This window comes from Solenopsis invicta, chromosome 11, assembly GCF_016802725.1.
Source record: "Solenopsis invicta isolate M01_SB chromosome 11, UNIL_Sinv_3.0, whole genome shotgun sequence".
NCBI classification, from domain to species: Eukaryota; Metazoa; Arthropoda; class Insecta; order Hymenoptera; family Formicidae; genus Solenopsis; species Solenopsis invicta.
Window position 1 is genome coordinate 10,876,951 of NC_052674.1, and position 19,371 is coordinate 10,896,321.

A 19,371-nucleotide genomic window follows, 5' to 3' on the forward strand; every position below is an offset into this window, starting at 1 on the left:
ACAACTTGGAAATAACTGTGTCAAAAGATTTACCTTTATTAACAAATATTTGAACTTATTTACAAAAATATGCCAGCAAAACTCAACAAATACCTGTTGCTGCGAACGCCTCCTGCGCCAGTTGTAAACTGGCATTTTTGAAACTCGATCGGGTTTTTGGCGTTTTATCTTTAATAATTGGAAACTTTTATTTTCCTTACAATTATACATTGTCATTGTGAGTCGTAATGTCACAGTATCAGAAAATATAGATTTATTACAATCATATGGAACTTGCATTTCGCATAACTTCTTATTTACGTAATTGCGTCAATATGGTCACACACAAAAAGGAAGACACAGGTCTTCCTTTTTTATTTATTGATCAGCTTCTTCGCTTTCTTCGAGATCGAAAATTTTAATTTAATTTTTAAAACAATTATATATGTATGTATAAATATGTCTGTCTCTATTATCGGATATTATGTTATCTATTTTTTTAAATAGTAATATTTATTACCTCTCTTTGCGTGTGATTACAATTCTAATACCAGACACGTAGCTTGCACAATTCCTCTAATATCGAAACGGGAAAAAAACGTGCGTCCGAATGTATATGAATTAATGCATAAAGTTCTACTTCTTTTTTCAAACAATAGCACAGTACAACAGTATAAAGACTAAACGAGCAAAAATGTTTGCAGCAATATAAATCCGAATGTTTGAGCAATACAAATCCGATATCAGTCTAAGGAACGTAGGAGTCAATCGATATTCGACTAATGGTCGCCGCGCAAAGAACGCGATCGAGAGCGGATCGAGGTACCAGAGATACGAGACGCGAGCTTGACAGGCGGATTGTACTACTTTATAGGAAACCAGCGGTTTTCTCAATGGTTAGTAATGCCTTCCCCGGTGTTAACGCAGTTGGAGAGTATATCGTCTACCATTCCCGAACGATCCTGTGCCGCCGTGAGCCGCGCGGGTGCGGTCAAAACGATCAACGTCTTCCGATCTCACCCCGTCGAGAGTACAGAGTGCCTTCGTCGGAGGACACGCGCGGGATCGGTCATCGATCTCTCAGATCGCGAAGCGCGCCGCGATCGCGATTAGAAGGATCCATCCGAGGATGCCGGGGCGCGCTCCACCGCTGACCGATTCGATTCGTTCCCGACGTCCAAGGTCGCCGCCCTGCTGGAAGTCCGCGCTGGACATCGTGCGACCGACGTCCAACGGCGATCTCCTCGACCTCTCCACCAACTTCAGCTTCGTGCTCGTCTTCGGCGGCAGGTCGACGACTTGCGGCAGACGGTTCTTCTTCCCGTACGAGGAGGTGGGGATTGAACTGTTGACGCGTACCTCTCCGGGGATCAGCGGCGGCAGCTCGCCCTGGAACTTACCGAACTGCGGCGTTTTGCTAAGAATGTCCGAGGTCAGCCGACCCTTGCCGCGGTGCTCGGTGTCGGAGACGGATCTGGTCAAGCCTGAGGAGTCCCGCAGCTTCTTACCGTCGTAAGTGATCAGGACGCCGGAGGAAGAGGGCGACGGCAGCTGCTCCGGTCTCGTCCTGCCGATCGGTGGGAGATAGTAGGTATCCAGTCTAAGATCGGCCGCCATCTCCATGTCGTCGAGGTCGTCGAAACGGGGCGGGAAGCGCGGTGCGGGAGACGTCTTCTTCTTCCGTTTCCTGCCGCCGTCGACCGACACGGGTAGCGACGGCACGAAAACGGGCGAGAATTCGTCGATCGTACGATAATCCCCGTTCTTTCGTAGCACCCCGTCCTGCGACCACGACTCCGTCGCGATCGACAGCCTCTTCTGCGCGACGTCGGGCGCGACCCTATCGACGTTTCTGATGATCGGTTTGAAGCCGCTCTCGATGACGATGGAATCTGGATTGAAGCCGGTGTTGCGCGCGGGCTTCATAAGCTTCCACGAGGAAGAGGAAGAAGATGAGGAGGAGGAGCCCACCTGGTTCTCGGCGATGTCCGAATTCGATCCTATCTTCGCCTCGAGTTTCGTGCGTTGCTTCAAGTCGATCTTCGCCGCGTGTTTATCGGACGGCGGCAAGATGTTCTTGTCGGCCGTCGTCTTCAGCGTCGTTATTGCGATGGGCGGTCGGTAAACGGACTTCTTGCGCTCAATGAGAATCGGCCGCGGCGAGGACGTTTGCGAGAACGCGAACGAGAACGGTAACGATAATGCACCCGTCATCATACTGGCGGCTTTCTGTAACGTCTGTAATACCGGATGGCGCGTTATTGACACCGGCCGACGGATGATCATCAGTTGGGTCCTCGGCGGTTCGGGCTGATGATAGTAACGAGAAGGAGGCGAAGGAAGCTGATGGCGGACGTAGTGATGATAATTGCTCGCGTAATGATGCGGCGCTCGGGAGAACGGTAGCTGGGTGTTGCCAATGGCCGACGTTACGTAGGGCAACCTTGTCTCGTGACTCAGTGACGGTCGCTGGTGATCTGCAATGAGGTTAGACAATTCCTGGTTAGTGGCGGTATGTTGCATCTCCCGCGCGAACTCCGTGAGATGAGTCCCAGCGTGAAGAGATGATGGTTCGTGAACGATCGTGGCCGACCGGTGTTGTTGCTGCTGCTGCTGCTGCTGCTGCTGCTGCGGCTTCCGCGGTTTTTGCTGCTGCTGCGGTAGATCCTCGTCAACGCGTCCTTCGGACGTGCGCCGTACGAGTTTTCGGACGATGATGATGATTGCAAGCGATCGTAATTGTTATTGGCGTTCGTTAGTAGCTGCGGATGTAAGACGCTTAGCTTGCTGTTAGTCGTCGAATGATGATGAGGGTAACGGTCGCCGTATTCGCGATGAGAATGATGAGCATGCTGTTGATGAAGAAACTCCGCCGTTGGCGTTACCTTGCTCGGCACGGCAATGCTAGCGCCGTACTCCAGATCCTGGTGATCCTGGGGCGGCTCCACGTACACCTCGTGCTTCTCGCTGGCCACCTGCGCCACCGACGGCTCGCTGACGTCGCAGCTGTCGTGAACGTTGATCTTCCAGCCCAGGTAACGATGTGTGAAGCACTGGAAAAAAAGAAGCAGCGTACGAAATCTCCGGTGCGAATCAGAGATCCGTTCGTCTTGTCTGGATAACGGATTACCTGGTAGTACACCGTATCGGGAGTGTTCTCGTCGGGCGTCCATTCTACGATACCCGGCTCGCCGTGGTCGCACTCGAGGGTCAGGGTGCGCTGATAAGCTCCGAAGGACGCGAAGTCGTCCGCGGGCGGCTGATCCGGGTTCGGCACCCAATTGCACAGACGACCCACGCCCGTGGGGATGACCTTGTTACGTTGTCTGCGCACACCGGCGAATATCTTCACTTTCTGTCAAGGTCACAGAACGAATGACCGTTATGAATCTTACGTAATAGTGTGGCTTCCTTCAGCCACTTGCTTCATCACGGAAATAATATAACTGGTATAACGATACCACTTGACGTTTTGACGGATCAAGAGAGAGTTGATATTGTTTCCTCTGAAAATATTTTGCATGCAAGACAAGGTTTACCGCTTTCTCCTCCGCTGTTTTGTGATAGTAGCCGCCTATCGGGTCGTCCGTGATGTAGAATGGATGATAACGTGCCGGGATATCGGGATCTAAACCGCCTTCCACGACGAAAGTGTATCTCTTGCCCCGCACCACGTTAACCTCGGGTATCAACAATCCATTGATGTACCAAGAGATCCCCCAGCCAACGTGACCTGGAGAAAGTGAAGCGAAGACCGGTTTAGAGTACAGATGTGATGCGGCTTTCTTGCGATTCGCCCGAGGACTTTCTCGCGAGCACTTCGCGAACTGAGCGCCGTGCGAATTTTGATTAGCCACGCGAAAGTCTACATGTGCTTCGAATTTCCAAAGCTGTGATAAATATATATCGCAAGAAAAATAAAATCTCACTTTCAATAAATTTTAAAATGTTTATAAAAGCAGAGTCAATTAAAATTGTTTTATAAACTATTACTCCCTATAGGACGACATATTTATTAAATTGTATGATGAAAACTTGCATAAAAGTTATAATCTACAATTGTGGAGAAGTATTTATAAAAATAGACGTACAAGTATTAATCTTTTATAAAATATTGATAATTTTTGCCCGATTAATTTCGAAATTGTATTTTGGCAAAACTATATATAATGAATCATTTTAGTAGTATATTTATAAAATTAAACTTGGAAAGAAATTGTTCAATAATTGAGAAAAATATTTAAGCTGTATGATATATAAAAAATTTTTTAAATATAATTAAATTATATACATGTCTATAAAAATGCATAATTATTCCTAAATTATAATATATAAAAATATTGAAATATAAAATATTACACATCCATCACGGTTAAATTTTAAATAAAGAATCATATGGTTTTTAAAATAATTGTAAAATATTTACACTTCAAATTTGATTTTGTCTAATTAGCGTTATAGCGTATCATCTTAGCGAAATTGTCATTAATTCATGATGTTATTATTGTACAATATTTGTCTATCGAAACAAATGTAATTTTGTGTCGAGATTTTCTCTGCAGACTAGTAATTGTAATATTTATTTCAATAACGAGTTTTCTCGTAACGAGTTTAATTCTAGAAATGTACATGCACTTTTGCATATGTAAACCATGTCGTGCGGAATGGAGTTTCTAGACTCAAACCGCGGAATACAGTATCCCAATATTACAACACTAATCGCTAAGATTAAGTACCGGTAATGGCCGGATAACCGTGTTTCCCTCCGGTGGGCCCCATCTGCGCGTAGAAAACACCATCCTCTGGCTCGTAACACTGAATCGGTGGTATCTCCCAAGCGTCGCTCGTGGAAGCCGGTGCAGGAGTCGCCTGTGTACGTTCCAAACTCCTCGAGACGATCTATTTCAACGCATTTTCAAAAAAAAAATAGTACGTACAATCCCATACAGCACAGAGAGATTCCAGGAACATTGCAGAATGATTTCATTGAAACATTGTAATATTGCATTTTGATTGCGAAACATTGCTGCAACATTGTTGGAAGATTGCAGCAACATTAAGATGTCCGCTTTTTGAAATATTGCATTGAAACATCTCATTTTTCCAAAATATTCACATAAATATTATTACACCACATAATTCCAATGAACAAAACAATATTTGTGTAACATTTTAAAAAACATTTTTTGCAAAAAAAATCTTGAGAATATTTTTTCGGAATTTCCAAGCGGTCACCCATCCAAGTCGCGACTTCGGTGAACGTTGCTTGACCTCCGTGATCGCTGCGAACTGATTCCTCATGATGACCTGTGAACACTATGTGTATATAACTGGTAGATCAGGTCAATATACGTTATTGAAAAAATGAAATATGTATAATTAAAGCTCAGTATTTATATAAACAAATATAAAATTATAGTTTTTTTTTACTAATTTCGCAAATACAGAATAGCATTTGGAATAACTTTTCTGTTATTTGTTTAAATAAAAATGTAATTAAAAAATATATATCAATATAATACAATAATTAAATTAAACATAAAAAAATTTTTATTAAAAATACAATTAAGAAATATTGTTTGTTCATTGGGCTGTAGATCGAGGTTTCTTCATGTATGGACCCATTTCGTCTATTGATATAAATATTAAAAAATTATGATATTGCAATATTTCCGGAATATTACTGGCATATGCCATGAGACGTTGCAAGCATATTGTTAATTTATGTTTCTGCAATGTCTCCGTAATATTACATTGCAATCTGCAACATTGCAACATTGCAACATTGCTGCAATGTTGCTGCAATTTTTTGTGCTGTATGGGAATACGCCAAAATAGAAATAATACCGTTATGTGCAATATACGGAAAAGTTTCTCTTTCAATTTTGATCAGTTTTGATTGGTATATTTCAGGGCTTACTTGACTGGTGCTTGCCGTCTCATTGGAAGGTTCCTGATCCGGCATGGGGCAATTCCACGCAGGCGGTCTGCCAAACTCGATGAACCGATCGCTCTTCAGATAGTGGCTATGAAAACTGACCTCCTGCCGATCGTTCAACGGGCCGATGGCCCAGATTATGGCCTGCGATCTGTTCGTCAGGATTGGCCAATCCAATTCGTCGCTGGCCTTCAGCGGTCTTTGGTACGTAACGATGCTGTAACCGTTCACCATCGCTGCATTCAACAGCCGCACCGAGTCCGTGTTGTCCTGCGATAGAACAAGTCATATTTCGCTACTTCGTAGTAACAAAAATTTACAATACGCGAAATTATTTAAATACAGAAAAACATAATTTTACCAAAATCTAAATACAGTCAACTTATAAAATACGACGTACAAAACTATACTAAAATTGTGTCCAAACCATCTTTCATATATTTTACCGTTTTGACGATAATTGCTTAGATTCATCCCTTGAAAAATAGGTACAAAATATACGCGTCTCTTAGATTTTTGTATTCATAACAGCATACTTCAAAGAAAATTACATCGTTTTCAGGTACAAAATGGCGACAGTTATCCCTGTCAACGCGTTTCGGTCATTCATCTACCTGTATGCGCCTGTCGGGGCAGCTGCCGCGACGTCCCGAGCACTGGGACTTCGCGTCCAGGAAGTAATCGATGGCGTATCCCTGCAGAGTCTGCTTGTCGACCCAGGCCACAGTGACGTCCCCGCCGACCATCATGCTCTTCTCCGTGTCCGCGGATAATCCAAAGGACATGTACTGTCCGACATCTGTTGTGACAATTCAATTTTATATACAGATCGCGTTAAACGTCTGCCCCTCGGCTCCACGCGCCTATCAAAAACGTCTCTTCGTCCGCCGTCGAAGCCACGACGTTCAACGCTGTCTATATTTACCTAGCTTCGCGACGAGCTGGACGACAATGCTGTCCCCGGCTACGGCCCATCGCACCTCGAAAGCTAAAGTGTCCTCGAGAACCTCGCAGTTAAGTTTCGACTGAAATCACACCGTGCGAACTTTATCCGCTGCTAACTCGAACAAAATTTAAATTTATTGCAGCAGTTTACTCCCGATATTATCCCACAGACTACTTTCCGTAGAGCCGTTCTCATAAACGTTAAAATTAATCGGCGCTTAAATGGATACCATATATTTTATTTTCTTCCTATTTTATTTATTCATTATTTTACGCACCGTTTAACGTAACGTTTGCGCGAGAATGACTCTCATAGTAATTCAAGACGCAGAATGATGTTAATAGACAGTCGTTATTCTAGTTGAGATCATGCATGGGAATATATGCAAAGCTCACAATTGTAAAAAATATGTTTATTTGATGTATAATACATAATATGTATATAAAAAATGGGTACAAAAGTATCAAAAATATAGAACACACATGTAAACCGTAAATGTGTGTATATATTTATATATACATATATATTATACGTATTATATATCACCCGCATAGATATATACATTTGTAAAAAAAAAAAAAGAATTTGAGGCACTCCAGATGGCAGGTGAAATTTTTATGTAAGAAATTAATTATGTAAGAAATTAATTAAAGTAAATATCTTATAAGAAATTCCTCATTCTTCCATAATTATCAGAAATTTGTGCAAGTGCATTTAGAATGCTTGCGAGAAACTGCTGCAATGGTTTTCGTCATAATTTGAAAAAAAAATAATAATAATAATAAAAGTGTAACAGCAGCTCGAGATAATGACAAAGTAAAATAGTACCATACAATTTGTAATCGATACAAAATAATATAATAAAATATCGCTCATCGAAACAGCGTGATAAAGCTTCAAGACGAGTGTCGAAAAAGTCATAATTTCCTAAGAATGAAATTTCATTTTCTTTTTTCGACAGAGCGGCGCGAGAGAGGAACGAGGAACATCTTTTCGCGTAGAAGAAGAGACCGGGGCGTAAGAGATCGGGCGTGTCTGATCACACATTGTGATCAGTAACGCACGAACGAGTCGGCCCTCCTGTCTCCTTGGAAGTGCAGGAGCCTCGCGTACGAATTTTGCTGCGGATCGGCCAGGCGCGAGCGCGTCACCGACGGTTGATGACGGTACGAAAGCGACGTCGGCGACGCTACGTCGGCCCTACGATAAAATTGCTCCTGATAGCCCGCGTAAGCGGGTGACTGCGCCTGGCGAAGCTCCTCCGCCTGCCTGGGTATCAGAGGCTCCACGGATTGAACCACTTGGAACTGATCGTCCCGGCGGAGGAGCGGCCGATAGGTCGTCGGTCGTTGGTGTTGTTGCGAGAGCGAGCTCGCGAACGAGATAGCGAGGGGGGAAGGCGACGAGGAAGCGAAAGAAGAGATCTCGTGTGCACTCGTTAGCGCTCCCAACTGTCCCTGCCCTCCGCGATGCACGTTCTGCAACACAAGGACAGAGACAGGGTGTTTTTTATCCAGAGATTGAACAGAGATTTGCTGGAGGCCAGAGATGACCACCGAATTCTCTTCAAATTAATTTCGAGCCAAGATTCAAGTGTATTTAAACGATAAAATATAAGAGGGAGGCAACTTTGGCAAGTATTAATTAACAATCGAGATTGAGAAGGACTGTATCGTCCGTCGTTAAAAATTAAAGAATGCCAAAGCGTTCCTCAGCGAGCAAAGTTGCTCGTCGCGTTCTCACGCTGTCAGTTTGGTCAGAGTTACATGTGTAGTCAGGTGTAGTCGCAGGTGAAGAAAAGAGAAGCCGAAACACACGACGGAGAAACGATTCTGTCAGAAGGTCGATAATACAGTTGCGCGAAGCGTCAAAGTGCACTACAAGCTACATGTTATGCTATATCTTCATACTGTCCCATTCTCCCTTCTGCTGTAAAGTATTGACTGTAAGATACTTATGACACTTACCTGTGGCGAAACACCGAGCATTTTGAGGGACGGCGGTACGTTCATGTTGGGCGAAATCTGCACGTGGCCGAAGTCCACGGCGAAGGCCTCGCACCATACCCCAAAGTGACCGAGCTGGTGAACGGTCAGGTCGCCCGGTAACGTTAGCACGATGGTCTTGCGATCGTAACGACGTAACGGCTGTTCTTTTCCGTTCTCGTCGGGCACCCGGATACCCTGCGACGAGGGGCTCGGACCGGCGCCCACCCAGAATTTGGCATCTGCAAAAGTTGTCATAATTCTCGTCATAATTCCTCTTACGTAATGCGAACGTATTCGCGATGTACACTGAAAAAAAATTACTAAATTTCAATAAGTATTTGTTTGTATATTTTCAAGAAAATATTTACTAAGTATAAATATATATTTATTTAGTAAAAGGATGACTAATTAAATTTAATTATCAGTGTTCTTTAATTGACTAAATAATTACGTACTGCAAATAAATATTTTCTTGCAAATATACAAACAAATATTTATTAAAATTTAGTAATTTTTTGTTCAGTCTATGAATTTTAAAACGAGGTCGTGGGAAGCTAAAGAATAAATGGTCTGCATTATACGTCAATGAGGATTCAGCAAACTACACGAAAAGAAAAAAACTTGCACTCGATGATTTCCAAATGAAATTTTCCCAATAAAACATCGGTGTCTCAAATGTTGCGACCGTAATTATCATTAATGTCAAGGTCTAAAATTTTACATATATTGATAAAGAAAACTTGCCAGGTGCCTCTCCATCGTAACTGAAACTGGGTATCAGAAGGGTCTGAGCGTCCACGATGACAACTGGCTCTGAACTGACGCCGTGTATGCCATGCAATGGCTTCAGCTTCTGCGGTTTCGGATAATCGAAGCCTCGCGGTATCCTGACGTCGCCGAAGTTCACCTAAACAGAACGATTCCTTTGGATTTACAAGATTCTGTATCGATTGTCTATTGATACGGGAGAATCATCATGATCTAAGTCGTCGAAGGGATTTACCGAAAAAGAGTTTGACAAGCTAAAAAGGAAGACAAGATTCTTTTAATTGACAAAATCAAATTTGATGCATCTAGAAAAAACATTTTAAGATTTAAAATTTCAAGGGTGTTTTTAGACGATTCCTATTGAGAGTTCCGCAATGCAATCCCAGACGCGTTCGATAAAGCCCGCGGTGACGTTTAATCAAGCTGCGTATGCCGTATTCCATTCACTTGACACGCGGATTCAGGCGGCCGTTAAGTCCGCGCGAGTGTGAAAGTTGTAGTTCGAGAAAATGATACCGGTTTCCCGTGCGACGAGCCGATATCGCGCGATCCAAGGTCACGAGCATACATCCGTTACTTACTGAGAATTCGTCGCACCAAACCGAAAACCATTTGATGTTGTTCAAGGTCTTGCCGTCCGGTAAGGTCAGTGTGATGTCCTTCTTGCGGTACCGTTTAAGGACGTTCGTGCTGTTGGGCGAAAGGAGAATTTAACGTACCGGTACTCGAACAAGAACGATCGCTCAGAAATCGACATCTTTTTTTTTTATCGGTAAATACAACGCGTCGCAAGTAGATTTTATATATTTAATTATATTCAAGGTTCGGTAAGTTAATATTATATTTTTTAATCATGTTAAAATCAATGGCTCATAAAGTTAATTTAGTTACGTTAAAATTAAATTAATTTCAATTAAAAGTTTATTTAGAAAAGCATTATTCATATTAAAGTAAAAATTCACAAGTTGTTAAAGTTAGATTGCGCAAAACAATTATAATATGGATCATGAAACAAATTCAATTTTTAATTTAGAAAAAAATTTAATAAATTAAAGTTTACGTGTTTAAAAAATAACTAGTTAAAAATTAAAAATTAAAAAATATATTTTTTAACCCTTTCACTATATACTATTCAATCCTAATTACAATTTAATTAACAGAATTGGCCAATTTATTATCGGCCTTACTTACGTTCCGCGTTCGTCTCGCACCCGGAATCCGTTGTTGCCCGGACCCTTGCTGTTTCCAGCGTAAAAGAAGGCAGCTAGAAGAATGGTGATCTTATCATTGATGTTATCGATAAAAACTCATTTAATAAAACCGACGAAGGAAGATTTATACAGCGAGTTTCTGCCGGTCGATGACGACGAACGGTTTGGTTTACGTGAGCAGATAGCAAGCACATAACACGGTTTCAGATTGTGAAGCTCTAATAAGCATCTAGATATATCCCATTAGTGGAGAACGGGCATCTCGAGCAGCCAGCTTATTAACACGTCACGAACGCGCATGCCAGAGAGATTCGGGAAAGTTTTTCCGGCATAAAAGTCGATCGCGGTCAGCTTATCAGGCCGCGGGGAAAGTTCTCTCGCAATTTTCTCGTATCCTCCCAGAGATGCGACACAATCGGAGACCCATCCGTGCTGTGATTAATTTTACTTTACTCATTGGCCATAAAATTGAAGTTTCACTTGTATCTTCATCTTTCGATTTTCCAGTAATGGACATTTTCCCCTTTAAAATGTTGGCAAAGTGAAAAATGCATTATCCCGAATATCTCTTGCATTGTTCCAATTGCTTCGCAGTTGTAACGAGAAACGAATTACTCGACGTTTAAACATTCGAGTGTTGAAAAAATATTTCCAATATTATTAGAAAAATTCGAATATTATTGAAAAATATTTCACGAGCAGCCGAGACGATTCGCTTCCATGTGATTGATGATGAAGAAAGGATTAATCCGCGATGCAACAACGCGCCGCGATGTACCAACCTGGACCTTCGCCATCGTAAGTGAAATCCTTGATAAATAGCGTCCTTGCGTCAACGGCATAAACTTCGCCGCTCACGCCATGATGAAGTTCAGACAGCTTGCTGATCAGTTTCCCGTAGTACGCTCCGCTGCATATTTCTGCCAAAAGGAAATTCATAATCATCCATTACCATTAAGTAACCGGCGAAGTAATTAGGTGTTAGTCGGAATAAGAAATCACACGAAACACGGAATACGACTCCGTGCCGTAGAGCTTCCACCTCTCGCGTCTCGTCGAATGCATTTTACCGTTCGCTTCGCGTTCCGCATCCGGACGGTTCATTCAGGTACGATAAGTGATAAACTGCGGAGGATTAGCATAATTGGGTGCAGCAAAATAAACAACAATTACGGTACTGTGTTGCAACTGAATAATCGGTTGTCCACTTATCGAGTTACGTGACATTATCGCGAGTTACATGCGCATCCGATTATTGCATGGAGAAGGACTACTCGATGCCTACTCGCGCGTCTTGTCCATAAAGATGAAAAAAAGAAAAAAAAACCCAGGAGAGCGTATTCAACATTCGCTGTCGCACATCTTTCGCGCGTATAAAAATTTCTCGTCCTCGTCAGACTCGTCGGAAATTTCGATAGGTAACGCGGCGGATATTTTTAGAAAACTTGTTATAACGAGTGGCAGCGGTAAGCAGCGAGGAATGACAAAGCGCGGAAGTATGCTTTAATGCAGCGAATTACTGGTCAATAGCCAGGCAAACTTTGTCGTCCTTGACGGCCAACTCTCGATTTGCGCGTCTAATTCGCGACCGTGGAAAACGCATTCTTCTCCATAAAGGAATACGCGAACGCTCGCGTGGAAATTCTTCCTGGGCTGTAATGGGAGCCAACTCAACTTTCCTTATATAACTTTGTTTGAGGCCGCAAGGACGCCCGCCTTCGTTCAATTTTGGATTGTCACGCTTTTCTAGGACCCATATTGCTCTTCAAACTTGAGTTAACATACAAATTTTAGCTTGGGCTTATTCTAGAACTGTAAGAACCCATGTATGTAAGAGAAGTTGGGCCAAAATCAAAAATGGTATATTATTACCCAATTTAAATTTTAATAAATCTCTAGACTCCACTAAGTAATGAGTTTCCTGCAGATAAATCAACAAAAGCAGTAATTTTGATCATACATTACACACTTTTAAACAATTATAAAAGACTTCATACGAACTATCACTGCAAAATCGTACATTCAACTATCTTCAGAGAAACTACCTTCGAGACTAAATTAGATCTAAGCGTAACTGTTTTTGGTATAAAAGTCAAATCCAAACTAGGCCTTCCGCGGATCATAAACTAGCAAACTCGAGTCCAACTATCCTATACCTTGAATAGGCTCGAGTTTGAAAAACCTATTACATATTAACGGCCATACGGGGCCAGTATATTAAATATGGAATGCGCGCGGATAAATTTTCACACGGGCGAAAACGCGCGCGCGTCCACACGTCATTCGGCCGCGTTATTATCCGGGTGACGGGGGAGAAAAGCCGCGATGGGTACTCGCGGGAGAGACAGAGAACCGGTAGCCGGCGTAATAATGCACGTGCGCGCGGGTTTATTGGGCTCGTTAGAGCGACACAACCCATTTGTGGGCCGCGGCCGGGCCGCTGATAGACTCGCTCCCAAGTACGGTAGGCCGGGCATACGCGATGGGTTAACGGTAACCCGCGAGTAACTTCTTCGAGACTTCGCGAATAAATTGTCAGGACGATTGATTGAGCCGCGCTCTCCGCGCGGCGCGGCGCAGATCGTTACCGCGCTCTCGTACGCAAAACTGGGTTCCGCGAAGAACGCACGCATTCCGGCTCAGGCGGAGCGAATCGCTTGCGGTCGCGTTCGGCGGATGAGAGACGAGGACGACGACGACGACGAAGACGACGACGACGACGACGACGAGTCGCCCAGAACGGTTACGCGGTGCGCTCCTCGGGCCAATTTTTTCTCCGAATCCCGCGGTATCCCGGGCGATGTTTTTCTTACTTTCGAACCCCCCCCCGGGAAATCATCTCGAAAGCATCTCCGAGAGCAAGTGGCACGGAACGTTATGTATATATCTCCGCGCGTTTTCATATTGAAATGAATTCATAACGACTCGCGCGCTCGTTTTACTCTCAGGATTTCTCGGCTCTTCGATCGAAGCTGAAGTGGGGGCGCAAACACGTATTATGAATATGACGCGAAAAAAAAGAAAAAGAAAACGCGGAATGGCCACCAAGTGGCACCTATTTTGATGATAATGCAATTGATATTTGCGCTTGCGAGGATGCAGGAGGGGAGAAGCGATGAATGCGACGCGACACGGGAGAACACGGATGCGAAGAAGAAGTCTACTCTAATAACGACACTCGTATCGCACGTGTGCCAGATAAGCGATGCGATGCCTCGCAGCGAAGTCCGCGCGCGTTTCCATTGACAGATCGTAGGATCGGGTACCCTGGTTTACGTTACATCGGCCACCTCGTTAAATCGAACCCCTCGCTCGCCCCGGACACCGTTATTCCGGAGATTCCGTAGTAGGAATAGGCTGTCATCCATCCAGAAACGTCGGGACGGCGAAGATTGGCGCGGCGCGCGCATTAATCAAGGTCGCCCCGCGCGGTTGCATGCGTTTCCGCGAGGGATTCGACGAACGCGGATTGCAGAATGTTACTAACGTATAGCAACAGCGCGTTCGAGATGTTAGGATTGATAGGGCTCGAAGCAGGAATGTTGTATCGTTGCCTCGCTGCATCGTATCGCATACGAGACGAATGCCGCGCGATTGAGGGCTTCGCGAAGAAGCGAGCTGAACCCATCGCTGTTGCGCGCGTTCAACTCGCTTCTTCACTTGTAAAAGGAGAGTTGAACGCGCGCAACAGCGAGATTCAACTCGCTTCTTTACTTATTAAAAATAAAAATCTAAAAATACAAGTAAGTAGTAGCACAGCCACAATTTTTCGGCTGCAAAAAATTAACCAAGGTACACTGAGAAAAAAAAAACTTGTTCAAAAATTAAAATATTTAATCCGATACGATCAACTAAACATTTAGTTGATTCAATAATTATTTAGTTGCACAAAAAAAGGATGGTTTATTCGTGTCAATCATTCTCAATTTTTTAATCAAAAATTAACTTGGCCAACTCAAAATTTAGTTTGAACGTATTGGATTAAATATTTTAATAATATTTTTCAACAAATTTTTTTTCTCGGTGTATCACAAATGATCAACAAATATTGCGATATCGCATGTGTTTTATACTTAACCAATCTAAATAACGGCGACAGAATTTATATCTGAACTGTTTGTGAAATTGAAAAATTTTTTCTATGGCGCCTGTTCATGTTAAGCCCAATCATACTTGTTATAAAATTCGACTAGTATAATTAGCAGTGAAACGTAAATTTTTTAGTTCTAGAAGGATTGTTAAATGTTGCTGCTATAAACTCTATACGTGACAAACAATATTTTGGCAAAAATAACAATAAATTTTTGTTGATACTCAAAAATTTACTTACGTTAAAAAATATTTTCTTGAGTGTTCAGAAACTCGAATCGATCATAAGGAATTTAAATTTAGAATAGAGTTTTAGAGATAATTGCGTCCCTAGGTAAGTACAAGAGGTACACAAATGAACAACAGCGGCGATTAATAAAAGATTTGATGTGGAAGAAAGAAAGCAAGATCCCAGTTACTTTTATGTAATATCTGGAAGTGTAATGTGCCTCTGTCGCCTTTGCACGTAAATCACAAGTCTACATTCTCGCGAATTTCTCGACGAGGACCATGTCGTAATTTGCCGCGTATGAAAATCACCAAAGTTTGTTACTTTTCAAATATGCAAAATTGAAGAAATAAAATAAAATGTTACACTTTATTCATTTGTATAGCCCAAGTTTTGCATGCCTAGAATATATTATCATGAAATTATCGCTTTGTAACTTTAATCTTTTAGCGTCGAATATCCAAGATCGTGAACTTTAAAATTGTAAATTATTATTATTATCATTTATCGCACTTTTTTGCGATCACCTCGACTGTTTTTAGGCTGCCGAAGAAGAAAACGGCGCGTTTTAAACGGGCGTGACTTCCATTCCTCGCGATGATAGAGGATTGTTGCTATAACGTCTCTCTGAATCTCGTAGAGTGAAAGATCACTCGAAAATTGCATAAGCACAGTTTTCACTTTTTCAGAGTGGCATTTCACTCTGCGAAATTTAGGCAAGAGAGTTCATTTTTTTTTTTTTTTAATAAAGATAGAAGTAGATACTCTTAGACAGCTGCGTGACGACTCGAACGTAATCGCGCCTCGACAAGATTATTCGCATTGCAAACAATTCGGCGACTATTCACAGACGCTATTACGACATTGCGAACTCGGAACTTGTGTTATATACGGATGGCCAATTACGGTTATCCGGCTCCCACTTTCACCTCCTGGAAGCCTGGAAATGTCAGGAGGCCCGCCAGAGGCTCGCGGTGTTATCGCCCTTTCGTTTTCATCCGTCGCCGTCTTCGCGTTTAGATCCTCCAAGTTTCGGCATTTGGATTTTACTTCGTATTTATTCAGTTTGTAAATCTCAAGCGCGCATCTTATATTTTATTTACACGCGAATCGCTATGCGTTTCTAGAATGCGAACACTGTAAAGAATGTAATCGGGATTCTATGAGAATTCTGAAATTAACTTGAACAATAAATTCTGACGAGGTCAATTCAAAATCTTGATTTTAATTTCTCACTTCTCGACTACTACCATTACTAGAGTTTTATTTTCTTTCTCAAATCTTCGTATAAAATCGTACGACGATAAAGAGAAGGTGCCTTCTGTCAAATATGTAAATATACAAATAATTTTAAATGCAGAGATTCCTCCTGAAATATTAATGTACGATTTAAATTATGTTAAAAAGGCAATATCATCTTAATATGCATTTTGTAGTGCATAATTTTGCCGAAGCGTGTAAAAGTTCAGGTAGCTATATCTGAGAATAATTTAGTTGGACCATCAAAATAATTGTCTAGAACGCTTAAGCTGATTGATAAAATGTCAAAACTTTTTACTCCTCACGCTTGAACATCCCTCATGATTATTTTGATAGTCCAATAAAATTATTTTCAGGTCTTTATCAGACTAAATTTTCAGATACTGCGCAACAAAACCATTCCGTGTGGCAACACTTGAAATTTTTAATTTCCGCTTGGAAAAATTTGACAAATTTGAGAACTATTGAAATTCGTAAAACAAAACTTGACTTTTGAGATTCCTGAAGAATGTTCCGATAAAATTGTTACCGTGTTTAAATTAGCTGAATTTCTCCGCACGACCGATTTCTCTCTCTCTCTCTTTCTCTCTCTTTATTATGAAACACAAAACTGGCGAATTAATATTAGTTTTTAGATCAAGCGATTGTTAATTGTAAGTTAGCACCTTGCAATTTCTCCTTGCTTTCTAAAGTATATGCTAAAAATGGTGCGCGCAAAAACGCGGAGCGTGAAGTCGTCTTAGGACGCGGAGCCGCGAGATGACGACGGTAAGTAGAGTGGACAAGGAAGCAGTCTGCGAAATCGCGTGCGGATATCCTGATTTTATTTCGAATAGCGCGATGTAGAAATGTAAAATCTCCGGCGGTAGTTCCGAGTTGAAATCTTTTGTAAAAATTAATTCATCAAAATATGTATATTCCGCTAAAGATCAACGCTGCGATTATCGGCGTATCATCCGTACGTAATTACATTTATGTTTTGTAACTTCAGGCGCGTCGCCGCGAAGACGATAGAAATCCCCGACGACAACTTGATACGATAATCTAGGATCTCCAATCCCCTCACTTTCAATCAAGGACATCGCTTAATGAGCCACGAAACGAGAGTCCCGAGATAAAGCATATTGTAATATTTCAGTCTCCTCGCGATTATTTCGAATCACGATCGCTCGATGAAAAATTACATTTGGATTCGTGTAAGAGAGACTCTCTTAATAAATACATAAGAGGCTTAAGAAAAACTTTTAATAAAAAATTTTAACGATCAGCGACAATCGCGAGATTTCAATTAAAACGATTTCACTGTGTCTCTTCGTCGATCGAATCGGAGATCGGAGATCGCAGCTCGATGAACTTTCGCGATGAACGGCGCGGCGCGATCAAGTCGAATCGTGATGCGAACGCGGAAAGGCAGGGCAACACTTTCCGTCTTTTCCGAAATTTAAACGATCGAGATTAAGCGGTAGATCAAGCGTCGATGGCAGAGGACTTACGTGCCGTCGCGACAAGAAGGAGCGCGACGATCAGGCCGACGGTCGACGGTCGTCGCGTCGGGGACGATGCGAGTGATCGTGTCGTCATGATGTCTTGGTGGTTACTGCCGAGAAAAGTATCTGTTGTCGATCTAGGTAACTTTGTTGGTCCCACTACGCGATCACCGGCTCGCCTTGCTTCACCGTTCCCGTTCCTTTCTCTCTGTCTTTCTCTCGCGGGAAAGACTTTTCAGCTTTTGGCGCCCAGGTAAAAGTCCCCAGCGCCGTCTCTCGCGGTCCGACAACACGAGGAGGCCCCGATAACGTCGTTTCGTGCGCCACGAATATAACGAGAGAATCGTCATAAAAGTATAATATATACCTCGCGTATACCTGAGATTACGAAAGGGAGACAATTACACGCTCGCGAAGAGGACTGGCGCGGGCGGCCCGGCGACGAGGCAGGGCTAGAGGGGATTATAAATTATGAGACGGTGAGAATCCGCGCGAGCGGAGTGCACGCGTCGCGCGTGGTACACGCTCCGGATTTCCAGGCGTTGTTGCGTCTCGAAATTGCCGCCGCCGTCATTATGCGACAAATTTCACTGCATCACGCGCAATTACAAATGCTGTCATCGCGAAGACGTATGCACGAGCGCGTTACCCCATCGCGCGTCCGCGAGCCATCAGCGAATATTTCCCGAGTGAGCGCATCGCCTTCGCAGCCGCGCTTTTATCGCTCGGGACGCAGACGCGTGTTGCAACGCGACAACGGACCGATTATTTTTCGCCCGTGACACGTGTACGTTAATTAAATCTGCCCCGCGCGCCGTGATAACGGCGTTATCCCTCACGCCGATCGGACTTCCCCGGCCGGTGGATAATCGGGAGGCGAGTCGGAATCCCGTCGGCGTCGAGAGAGATCTTTGACGGCTATAACGAGTTCTGAATCGCCGTGTAATAACGCGGTCCTCGACGATGTAACGCGGTTACCATCAAGCCGAGATATTCGTTTTGCAATACCGCGCAATGAGGCGCGATTTCGTCATCGAAAATGAAGACATTCCCGCAAGGATGATCTAACCCCCCTCCTCTTTCCGTCTTTCTTTCCTCTTTTTTTTTTAATGGAAAAGAATAAAATACAGCGGAAGATAAATTACTACTAAAAAGTATGACAATTATATTTATTGGCATATCGATGTGCAATTTCTTCTGCTTCTTATACAGCGCATAGCTACTCTTCGATTTAGTTGGAATTGGATCTTCTATATCGTGCGGTTGATACGTGGCTTTTTTTTTTTTAATTCTGCAGATTGGATCGCGTTTTTTACAAGCGTATCTTCGTTATGATCTTCGCAGATCTCCTTCAGCGAGGCGAGGAGCGAATCTGCCGGATTTCGCGGCGAGAGAAGCCGCTTTCCGTTGTTTCATGGGTGGACTGGCATGCGGGCTGGTCGCGCTTGTGCAGAAATCAAGAAGGGGTTTCGATCC

At 43.0% G+C, this 19,371-nt stretch overlaps 1 protein-coding gene across 1 annotated transcript; it reads right to left on the reverse strand.

Moving 5' to 3' along the window:
* Window positions 1-12: 12 nt before the first annotated feature.
* Window positions 13-18,106, reverse strand: LOC105200239 (protein Skeletor, isoforms B/C). The gene is made up of 14 exons (XM_039454891.1): window positions 17,902-18,106; window positions 11,613-11,750; window positions 10,811-10,883; window positions 10,201-10,309; window positions 9,596-9,758; window positions 8,831-9,090; window positions 6,843-6,942; window positions 6,532-6,716; window positions 5,900-6,187; window positions 4,716-4,878; window positions 3,519-3,712; window positions 3,110-3,334; window positions 2,658-3,032; window positions 13-2,613 (listed from the first exon to the last, which is right to left on the reverse strand). The coding sequence occupies exons 1-14, from the start codon at window positions 17,987-17,989 to the stop codon at window positions 1,060-1,062; spliced, it is 3,915 nt and encodes a 1,304-aa protein (XP_039310825.1). The 5' UTR covers window positions 17,990-18,106; the 3' UTR covers window positions 13-1,059.
* Window positions 18,107-19,371: the final 1,265 nt, after the last annotated feature.